The 12086-nt window shown below is 42.3% G+C and overlaps 1 protein-coding gene across 1 annotated transcript; it reads right to left on the bottom strand.

Annotated features, from left to right (window-relative positions):
* Positions 1 to 774: 774 nt before the first annotated feature.
* LOC147610820 (C-8 sterol isomerase) lies at positions 775 to 2430 on the bottom strand. The gene is made up of 3 exons (XM_086785106.1): positions 1602 to 2430; positions 1353 to 1502; positions 775 to 1225 (listed from the first exon to the last, which is right to left on the bottom strand). Exons 1-3 carry the CDS (start codon positions 2223 to 2225, stop codon positions 923 to 925), a joined length of 1077 nt encoding a protein of 358 aa, XP_086641232.1. The 5' UTR covers positions 2226 to 2430; the 3' UTR covers positions 775 to 922.
* Between the last annotated feature and the right edge of the window lie 9656 nt (positions 2431 to 12086).

Genomic DNA, 12086 nt, shown 5'->3' with positions numbered 1-12086 from the left:
CATTGCTAGCTACATATTAAATTTACGAAAAGCCTTAGCCTTATCCTTGAGAAGATATACCTATATCTTCCTTATCTTCCTACTATAGTTGTCAATCAACAATGAAATATTAAGTCCCAAACCCCATAGAGAAAACGATTTTTTGTGATCTTACCATGCAAGAGAGAGAAGATTAAAGGAATAGATTCCTTTAATACAACCAAGCCATCAAACCACATACGATCCATATGACTGCACCAAATTATGCTAACTAGAGAGAGAGAGAGAGAGAGAGAGAGAGAGAAGCTTGATCAAAGAAGAGGACCCTCAATAACACACAATGATAGTAGTAATCCAACACAATTTACTTTCACAAAGGTGTACTTTGATTACAATTCAACAAGATCCTACCAATTAAATTACTTTGACCAGAGCTAGAAAATTTCCCTCTTAGAGTAGTAGCAAGTGAGACCAAAGAGTACACACGCTTGTCGGTGTGCATTTAACATAAATAACACTTCTTTAAAGTTGCCAGTATGATGAAATTTTCCCACCACAAACCACCCTCCCCCCTTCTCTCTCTCTCTCTCTCTCTCTCTCTCTCTCAGGATAGAGGTTGCATGCATCAGAACTTAATTTATCTCATGTGCAAAATTTTCCCACCACAAACCACCCTCCCCCCTTCTCTCTCTCTCTCTCTCTCTCTCTCTCTCTCTCTCTCGGGACAGAGGTTGCATGTATCAGAACTTAATTTATCCCATGTGCAATTAGAGCACTTCTCTTTTGGTACTAACATTAAACAAACGACTCTTTTCAAAAAATAGCGTTTGTTATAAAGTGAAAGAATCACATTTGTACCGAGAGCTTGTTGCCCTTCACGATGGTTGAAGGCAAGACAAGGCATATGTTGGAGGAGGCAGCTTGTTATTACAATAACGGAGGCCTATGTTGGAGGCAACCTAGATGGCGAAAGAGCTTGCACATGGGAAAATATATCAAGTCCTTGCATATGGGCAAAGAAAGCTGTGTCAATGAAGAGTTTGATATTGCTCAAAACCTTTCCAAGCCCACTCCTGGCTAGGTGCAGCAGGCCATGAAAGCCCCCAAAACCTTCAGACAGAGGCGTCCTCTTGTACTCAAGAATCCAAGTGTTTCCATCCAATACTACGGCCGATGCGGCCCATCTGTGCATGATCCAAGAGCTGCCCTCTGGGTGGACAATATACTCTACCTGGCCCTCTTGCCACTGCACAAGATTTGATGCTTATGTAAGTCCTTGGAGCCCTAAACACCATATAGCACACGATTTTGCACATGCATAAGCGCGCACATACACACATTGAGCCGCACGCACACACACAGACAGAGCTTACCTCCATCACTCGACCTGTGAGAACTGTGAATGAGCGGTCCACTAATGAGCGGCCCAAAACACCTCCTGTTTTAGCTGCATAACCCCAAACAGAGACCTTCTCCATGGGCGAGGCATATATCTCACATGAGGAGTGGAGGAGGTGCGCATCCTGCATGTGTTTACAACATCATCAAATCATAATGAAGAAGTGACCCTATGGCCATCCATAACCATATCATGTCATAGCGAAACAAGGCTAGAAACCAACCTCTGTTAGTCTCCAAGCAGACCCATAGCCAGTACAGTTGGACACAGAAGGAGCTTTGGAAGCCCTCGAGACTTGGCGTTGAATAAAATCCAGCCGATCGAGGAGCCTTCTTCTTACAAGAGAAGCTTCAGCGAGCCTGGTGAAGCTTTCTGGGCTCAAGCGGGGCGGCTCCAAAATACAAGAGAAGGACCAAGGCCAAGAAAACCCTAAAAGAAGAAAAATAAGGAAACCAGAGAAAATCATAATCCTGCTTCTGGGGTTAGAAACCCTAGCCCTGATCGCGTCCGTCGGATGCCGGCCTTCGGTGTTGAAGAACCGGCTAGGGTTTTTGAGGGGATGGGCGGACAGGGGGGTCGTTGCGGGCAGCGCCCAAGGCTGATTTTCCTTGCCGGAGGCTTTGAAGGGGTGGCCGAGGAGGGATGGCGGTTCTAGCCTGTTGGAGAGGATGGAGCCGAAGGGGGTAGTGGGCGGGGGGCGCAGGTCCAGAGTGGCCGTTATGCTGGCCTTGCACATGCTGCAGTCGCACTGCGCGTCCTTCCTGCACTCCAAATAGTAGCCATCCCGTCGCGGGGTCCTACTGTTGGTGATACCCCTCTGTGGTGACGCCCTCTCCTTGCCGCCCATTTTCTCCAATGGCAGATGCTTGCAGATGAGCTCAGCGTTTAGACAGCAGAAGACTCAAATGGGCACATGATCCACCATGGAGGGTCGGAGAGAAGAAAGGCTAAGATACAGTGCAAGCATGGTGTGCGTGTGTGTGTTTGGGGGGGTGGTGTGGGAGAACAACGAGCTCATGGGCCTAACGGTCTTCTAAAACGATCCGTTTCATTCTTTCGCATCGCATTTCTCGCTCCATTAGGAGCTTCCAATGCACTATACAACCTTTGATGGGGACTTCCCATGCATTTATCATGTATGAAAGCCCAGGTAGGACATTGAGGCCCTTTATACCTATTTCCAAGCATAATTATATTTATATTTATGACCAGAGCAAAAACATATACATTGATCTTTTACTTTTTACAGCGGCCACTCGATTCCTATTACATACCACTATTAAGTAAGGTGCAAATCTGATCTCACCTCTCCTCTTCCCAAACAAAGAATGAATGTTCCCAAGAAAGGTGATACCCTAGCTGCAAGCCAGCCACAAGCAATGACTCCGCAGAACATCCTTTACGAGTCTGTTCCTCCATGATCCCTTTCTTAGACCAGATCTTCACATCAGGTCTTGTGCCAAGAGGATTCTCAACCAAGGCCATGAAGGTGTGAACCACTTTGGCATGAGTGGGCAAGTGCAGAATTCCAAGTTCCCCCAATTTTTTTGGCAAGCTAACCTTCTCCCAAGCCAACCAGGCTAGATACTTCCTATCATCCTTGCTATTTTTCCAAATAAACATCCTAACTAGAGCAATGCTCCTCTTCTAGTGACATTTAGAACTGGATTAACAATGGCCACTGTGTCATGAAAAGCCACCCTATCGCCAAACAATCTGTCCCTTCCTTATCACCTCACACCCCCATCTTTCCATGTCAAAACCATCATCTTCAGTCAGGCTAATAATTTTGGATTTATGAATGTTGATTCTGGAACTAGAGGCATTAGTAAATAATTGGACTATTTGTACAGCATGTCTTACGTTATCATTATCAGCCTTCAAGAAAAGTAATAAGTCATTTGCAAAGCCTTGTACCACCAACTACTCTCCATATCTAATTCTCAAGTTTGTCACCAACCCTTTCTCACATGCATCTTCTAAAGCCAAAATTAAAGGATGTGATGCTATGGCAAATAACATGGGACCTAGAGGACACCCCTGCCTTACCGATCTTATCTTCCATTTAACAAAATCCTAAAGTGACCCCCAACAGTGAGAGTAAAGATGCTTGTAGCCATTTTGTTTCCAAATCCCAGCTTCTCCATAATCCTAGCCACAAAGGACCAATGTAACCTGTTCACAAGCTTTCTCTAGGTCCAATTGGAGAATCACACACTTCTATCCTATTTTCTGAGCCACTTCCTTACCCATTAATGCAGCAAATATGTTGTCATAGATGGACCTCCCTTTAATGAATCCACATTGCCTCTTGGATGTCACTTCTTGAGTAGTCATAGTCAGTCCTAGGACGAAGGCGCACTAGGTGGGTGCGGATCCTATCCTCCATGTGACACCCTATGATCCCCCATTCTTTCACTAACCCCCAAAAGGTAGCATTCTTCCTTCTATCTCTTAGTCCTTCCACATTCCAGGTACATCCCCTCACCTCACAGGATCTACTCATTCAAGGGTTGTAGCGGGTGCCATGTCCACCTCTTCTTCCTCTAGTATTAGGCCTCCCCTCGGTTCCATAGTCTCTAGTTAAAGAGTTCTCCAAGCAATTTCCACCTACCAGTTGAATCTTCCCAAAGAGGAAGTTTCACTATCCTCCACACCTAAGGGGCTAAAGGGATTAGAAAAGAGAGAAGCTCTAGACCCCACTTTGGATTTTCCACTAGTTAATACACCCTTCCCTTCTAGTTTATTTTGCCTTCCCTTTTACTTGTCTAAGACTACAGCCCCCTTTTCTGTTATCCCTCACTTAGTCCATCCTTGCTCTCTAGATCCCCCTTCCTCAGTTGTCAACTTTTTCTTTCCTTTTCTCTCCTTCTCAATAGGTTCTTCAATGCTCCCAGTTTTATTTCCCCCCATCGATTCATCCTTGTTTCTCTCCTCCCCACCTATTTCATCATCTTTTATTATACCACAATTTTTGGCAATGTACCCAACTCGTCCGCATCTAAAACAAGCCCTACAAAAAGCTCCAAATATCAGCTTCAACTCCATCTCCCCCAAGTCCACCTCTAAAACTTTAGGCATCTTCACCATAGTATTCCAAGTTACACTGATCTTGTTCGCCTGCCTCCTATTATCCTCATCTCTCAGAACATACAAGACCGGCCTGATTGCCCTTGCTAAATCCCCCATCGTCGGCCTCAACCAAGGTGAAAGCCCTTGAATTCCCATCCACACCAAACACGCCTCTTGAAGGTTCTTGTTTACATCAAAATCCGGATCAAATGGCATTACATGTACCAACTTTTGTTCCATGAATAGCGGAGCCCTAGAAAACAAATCGACCACCACCTGCCTTTTCACAACAAACAGTACATTAAAGAATCATTTTCCTAGTTTGCGACACTACCTTCTCATGAAACACATCCTCTTGAAGCCACCTCCCCAACTCTGCCTTACTTAGCGGCCTCCCCTAGGCACATCAAAATTGCACTACACATAGAATATAATCCTATATGCCTTTTCACAAGGTCGAATGAGATACTTGCACAGACCTTCCCTCTAGTTGTCCTTGCTTGTTGAGCTTGATTTTTTAACCTCATGGAGATCCAATCATACTGGGATTTCTTTGCCTTCCTGCATCTTTTTCTTCTTCATGGGCCCTCTTCATTCTCTTCATCCACGTCCTAGTCCCCCCTAGCTACTTTCCCTGGCCTCATCGCTCAGCTCCACATCCCCACCATCCCTCAACTCTCCCAACCACACATGCTTGCATGCATGTGCCACACATCAGCCATCTACCCTCATACGATTGCATGTAATCCCGTGTGCTTGCATACATCTACTACCTCAAACAATTTTTTTAATGGATGGGTGCTTTTTATGCATTTATGCTTGCTTGTTAATTTTGGAAGGACCTCTTATCCAAAAGTTGAGACCCTCCACCCTTTTTAAGCCACATTTACCATTCCTCTCTCTCTTGTTATCTAAGGCTTTTTCTCCATTTGTATATAGACCCTTTATAAATCCCCCAACCACTCTTTGGGCCCTTTCATTGATCACTTTTTAGATGACCATAAATAAGGCAATGAGCATATTAGCCAAAAAAAATGACAACCAAATATTGTAAATCTCACACAAAAACAACATCTAGAATGTATGTCGATCCAATGCATGTTTGCATACCCTTGACAACCACCATCATGATTCTCATAGATTAAATGATTTGATGTGGACTATCCAAGCTTGGAGCCTCTTCCCCATCGAGCTCATTATGCGCTTGCATGGTTGCCTCATGTATAAACATCCTAAGAGCCTTTTCACTAGTTCTCCGATTCACATATTGTTTACACAACATATGTAAAGTACATGGCAAATAGACATGCAACATACTAGATGGAGCAAGAGAGATATTTGTTTATTATTGTTCCATAGCCATGTGTAGAGACCCTAAGAGACATATGTCACAACATCCATTATGGGATTTTTAGGATATTGTGCACTTACTATCTTTTGAAGAGGTCTCTCTATGTCTCATTAAATGCTCTAAATAAGACCACCTACATAGTTGTTCATCAATACCTTGCCATCCTTGACCCTTTAATGAAGCCAAATCAAAGGCTCATGTTCTAGGCTAGGAGTAGTGGCAACGTTGGCCGCCACTATGGTTTTGTCTAGTTTGTCCATGATGTCCAATAAATCACCATAATAACTTACAAGTCATGTTTTCCACATAGCAATAGGCATCACACCTTTAAGTTCATTTGTTGGTGAGGATTGGATTGTGCTTCACCTAATAAATTTTGTTCTGGGCACCACATCGATGATCTCAACTACCTCAACTACTGTAAATGGGCGAGGCCCATGTTTATGTAGATGTGATGATCACTCCTGATGTCCACTTCCACTTGCAAACATCAGTTGTCGTCTTTGGTTGTATGCTTATTCACATGATAACACCTCCAAAATGTTGCATTAAAGAAAGAAGGCTATCAATGCAACATCAACACATGTAGCATATGCTATGCAAATAAATCTTAAATGATTGGCCAATGGCAACATTTCCAAAAGATATCAACTGGTGGTGGTCGCTTACAAACCTGCCTTTGGGTTGTACTCATAGTATTTCTTGCATGAAAACCTATGGCATCGACTCCAACTTTGGAGTCCTTAAGTACATGTGTGGGTCAATATACCCCACACCATGAGCTGGAAACAAAACATCCACAATTGTGTGCATTGTTTTTTTTCTTCCTATCATGGATATATACCCTTTGATAGAAGGACACCCTTTGATAGAAATAGAGAACACAACATGAAGCCATGTAATTATGGTCTCTCATACATTATATCTTCATATCCTCTACTAGAGTAGACAAAGTAGTAGTGGAAGCCATATTATTTTGTGACCTCTCATACAAGATATCTTCATCAACTTCACCCATCTAATCAAGCCACTTAGCATGATGGAAGTTGGGTCCCCATATAGGCTATTTCTCGAGCTCTGTAAATGAGTTTTCCTGAGAGGTAGCAATTGTGTTTGTGCAATGCTACATTGATTTGGGTGATGGATGATGGGTGAGTTGTGGAACACCTCGATAAGAGGGGGTGTTGAGAGATGTAATCGCGGTGTTGTGTGTATGTGGGAAAGCACCCTAAAGGTGCAAGATATTGTGGCAAGATAAGAATGCCACTTGTAATATTGAATGGTGTGTGAGTGTTGTGTGAAGAAGAAGAAGATTTTCAGCCTCTCACCTTGTGTGTTCTCTTTTAGGGTTTTGTAAGTGTGTGTGTGCTTGCAAAAGCTCAAGCTCTCTTCTCCCATGCATCTTTTCATGGTATCAGAGTAAATTTTGAAGTAAATTTTATTAAAAAAAGTTTAACCCTTGGTCATTTAAAGGGTTCTTTTACACAGCAAGTGCTTTATCTCAAGGCTTGTTCATATGGTGCTGAACAGTAAATGTGATTTTCGTTAAGGAGAAAAAATCCACCATCGAGGTCCCCTACCTGGTTGTGGCCAAAATGGATTGTGTTCAGAGATGTAATCGCAGTGTTGTGTGTATGTGGGAAAGCACCCTAAGGTGCAAGATATTGTGGCAAGATAAGAATGCCACATGTAATATTGAATGGTGTGTGAGTGTTGACCAAAAGAAGTGGAAAAGGAAGTGCCACATGGATGATGACATGTAAAGTAGGCTAGAGAGCCTATATCATTGTATGGTTCATTTGTGATATGCAATAGAGAACTTGTGTTGAGTGTGCAATCTCCCTCTCTCTCTCATGGAGTTTTTAGTGTGGTGTTGCTTAATCTATGTCCTTCACCATGATCAATCCCATTTTTCGATCGTTAACATGGTATCAGACCAGCTTGGGTGGGCTCTTGGTCATGGTGGATATATTTATGTATAGTTTTTCTTGGTTATGAGTTCTTTGATGATTAAGCGTTATTTTCAGTTATATGGAGAAAAAAAATATGCACACTCATATTATCATTTAGATTTGCATTTGTGAGGATTTGAGAGAGATTTGGAGCTGCCATTCTCAAGTTTGGAACAAGGAGGTTGCATAGAAGCTGCCCAAGAGAGTTGCAAATGGGAGTTTTGCAACATGGAAAGCCTACTCATCATCAAAGAAGCTAAAAATGGAGATTTCAGCAAGTATGAAGGCTATGGAGTCTTCGGTGTCAACAAGGAAGCTGCCAAGGAGATTTGTGAAGGTATTTTGATGATATTGCCTCAATTTTTTTGATGATATTGCCTCAATTTTTTTTTGGGCATAGGAGAATGCTCATTTTTTATAAGGGTTGCTATGTGACGGGATGAGTGGATCCCATGGCTCTTGCACTTAGACAAAGAGCATGAGAAGGTGCAAGCTTGTCCAAGTAAGGGACAGTAGTAGTGTGGGCAAGGAATGAAGCCCATGTTTGAGCACACCAAAAAGGGGTAGTGCTAGTTAGTTTGCTCAACAAAGAGGAGCAAGTTGTGTGGAAGCAATGGAGACTTTCATAATGGTTTTGCACTAGTGGTTTCTTGTGAGAAACCAATGAAAGCACCCTTGGTAGCATGCATGTTTGGAGCTCTATGATGAGCTATGTTTGAGAGGCAAGCAATTGGAGATTGTATTAAGGACCTTAATGAAAGGCATAATGTCAACCACCGTTTATCTTCAAATCAAGAGTTGTGAAGGTTTTCTAGAGAGTGCAAGGAACTTCAAAACTGGGTCAATTAAGCATTTCAGGCTAACTGGATCTCAAGATAGACTAAGGAAAAGGGACGTTAATCAGATTATCAAAGCTTCTAAGACTGAAGCATCAACATAGGATGAGATTATACAAAAAGAGCTTCAAACAGAGAGTGATAAGATAACAGACCAAGCAGAGGTAAAAGATAAGGCAGGGAAAGAAATGGGTGAAGGGTCCACATAGAAATCGGAAGTCGAAAAGAGGAATGAAGGACAAGAGAAATGTTGGGTGCTATGATATGCCTAATAAAACTCAAGTAGCAAGTAATGAGGTCATCATACAGCTGATCCTTGAGAGGGATAGTAGCACAGTTGTGAGACAATCACCACTACTGCATGATACGAAGCAACAAAGCAAGCAACATGAAGAGGCAGCATGAGATGAAGAGCTTGAAGTATAACAAGGTAGAAGCAGTACACGTAGAAGGTCTCCTTGGAAGGTCGGCACCGCAGGTAGCTCACAAAGAAGAAGACCTTGGTGGGGTCAAGGTCTGCAAAAGAAAGTAAAAGCCTGTAGACTCGGTGCATAGAGAAACGGCCAAATCGACGTAGTGCATTGAAGGAATGCCAGTCGAAGCTCGATTCTTTATTTTATTTTTTTAAAAAAAGATTTTATTGAAGGTTTAACCCTTAATCTTGTAAGGGGTCTTTCACACCCATTTTTTAAAAAAAAGGAGTTATTGTTCATAAAAAAATTTCAGAGTTTTTTAAGAATATGATTTCACACACACAAGCTCACTTCCTAGCTTCAGCCAAAATGATTGTATTTTTCACCCATGATTATGAGATTAGTAACCGTACCTGAGCTTGAAGCTCAAAACGAGATATGTATTTTTTTGTTCTCACCCATTGGTATGAGGGTTGCCCTACCCGAGCTCACCGAGAAGCTCAAAATGGTTATTGTGATGTGTGCATGAGCGATGCACGTGTCAGGTGCATGCGCATGTGTTGGTTCCCACCCGAACATCTACGTTCAAATTGGACTCAGTGGTTCCACTATGAGCGAGTTGGCTCAAAATGGACTTGGTGTCTAAGATGGTAGACACGCGCACACATGATTGGTTGATGGACACTCCAATGTATCATTGAGGGGGAGTGTTGAGAGGTAGCGATTGCGTTTGTGCAATGCTACATTGATATGGGTGATGGATGATGGGTGAGTTGTGGAACACCTCGATTAAGAGGGGGTGTTGAGAGATGTAATCGCGGTGTTGTGTGTATGTGGGAAAGCACCCTAAAGGTGCAAGATATTGTGGCAAGATAAGAATGCCACATGTAGTATTGAATGGTGTGTGAGTGTTGACCAAAAGAAGTGGAAAAGGGAGTGCCACATGGATGATGACATGTAAAGTAGGCTAGAGAGCCTATATCATTGTATGGTTCATTTGTGATATGCAATAGAGAACTTGTGTTGAGTGTGCAATCTCCCTCTCTCATGGAGTTTTTAGTGTGGTTTAATCTCCCTCTCTCTCTCATGGAGTTTTTAGTGTGGTTTAATCCACCTTAATTATGTTGCTTAATCTATGTGGTTTAATCCACCTTAATTATGTTGCTTACTCTATGTCCTTCACCATGATCAATCCCATTTTTGGATTGTTAACAAGTTTATGGATAGAGATCTATATATATAGACCTCTCATTAGGTGAAATTTGGACTCAAAAAGGGCCATACAAGAAGAAAGTATGAAGAAAAGAATTATCCAGCCAATGAGAGAGCTAGGATTCAAGATCCATGTAACATGGATCTTTTCGAATCTTTTGCCACCAGCTCTAACAAGGTGAAGTTTCTCAAACAAAATATTGGGAGGTTTGTATTAAAATATTGGGAAGTGGAAGATGCACCTTGTACTAACTGTAGTACAAAAAAATTCACCTTCCTGCTTTTCGTTTCCCCCCTTTCGACAATTCCTCTTTTTCCCTCCCTCCCTCCTTCCTTTTTCCTACTCCTAATTCAACTCTACCATAGATTTTACTTTTCTCCTTCTTTTGTTAACCTTGTGGGGGTGGTTGCCTCTACTTTTGTCATTGAAGTTTTGATGGTCTTGCCATCTTGCTTTTGTTGTTCCTTGTTTTCCTCAATGAGCGTCTCTATGTCTTCCACCTGGACTCCTAATGTTGCCTCATTGTTCATTTTCTCTTTGAATTTATTTGTGGCCACCCACATATGTTCTTTTAACTCATTTTCAGAGATTTAATCCAATGCTGAGCTGGTCCAAAGCACTATCTCTTTGTCTTTTCCTTTTGCTTCTACCTATTGGTTTCTTTTCTTCTCCTTTCAGGACAACAAACTTATTTTTCCATATTTCCAATTCTTGTCGCAGCTCCTCATTTTCTTTTTACAGTTCTTTAGACCTGCTACCACCACCTCTGCTAGCTCTTGCTTCCTTTTTAGCTCCACTAAAGGCCAGGGCGTCCGAAGCCTTTTTCAGATTCCGGTCCTGACGATGTAGTTAGATTTGGATGTCGTGACCCTCTGTTTGGATTCTTGTCTTCTAGGTTGATGAGAGATTATCTATTCATAGGCAGGTGTGGGTGCTTCCATTACTGATTTCAACTTCTCCAAGTATACCCCCCACACCTCTTGAGGTCCTCCACTACATGTGTTTCCCATTGCTCCATCCTCTCAACCTCCAGCTCGTATTCCTCTGGATACTCTTTGTCATCCAGCACTAGCAATCGTGTCTCCACCTTCACTAGGTCCATTTTGATTTTGTCTACTCTGTTCTGCCCTTACATAGGAGGAGATACCTCTGATGGAGTCGAAATGAAATTCTCACTTATCACATCAAAGAAAATATTATGGTGACTACAATGACCCATGGAAGGCCAACTTTCACCTCCCATTGAGTCCTCCTTCATTGCATCTAGTGATGCAGAATCTAGTTGGATTGATTCCAGAGACAAAGGCTTTAGAACTAGCTCTTTTCACAGCCTCTTGAGAATGGTTACGGTCTCGGTCAAGGCCTTTGGCGGGCACTGATGATGTTCCCTTATTGGTTCTATAATCGGCTCTAGGATGGGATCATGGATTGTGGCTCAACCAGGGTCAGTAGTTCGTACTCGACCACTTACTTAAGTACTAGCTCTAGTTCAGCTTGCAGCTTCCTCACAAGCTCTTAGGCTTGCTTCATTTGCTTTTTCTCCAACATGGGCTTGGGGTATTCTTTAAGTTTCTTTGGAAGGTTCTCAGCAGTCAATCGTCGGTTTCTTCTTTTTGGGAAGAGCTAGTTAGAATCTAGTGTTACAGGTGTTGGTGGATGTATATTTATGTGATTGGTTCACATATAGCTATAGTATAATAGTTTTATAATACCATTTTTTGGAGATTGCATGTTTAAAAGTGTAGAAGTTTTTTGAAATCACCATTTAGTAAGTTGTTGTAGGTAATCAGGTATTACAATCTATCCTAGATTAAGAGCGAGAATCTAGATAAGAATAACTTCTAGTTATGGAAGCTTAGGATGGTCCATTT

Source organism: Cibotium barometz, chromosome 48 (assembly GCF_041138505.1).
Source record: "Cibotium barometz isolate CiBa-2024 chromosome 48, ASM4113850v1, whole genome shotgun sequence".
Taxonomy (NCBI): domain Eukaryota; kingdom Viridiplantae; phylum Streptophyta; class Polypodiopsida; order Cyatheales; family Cibotiaceae; genus Cibotium; species Cibotium barometz.
This window is presented reverse-complemented; position numbering and strand designations above follow the sequence as displayed.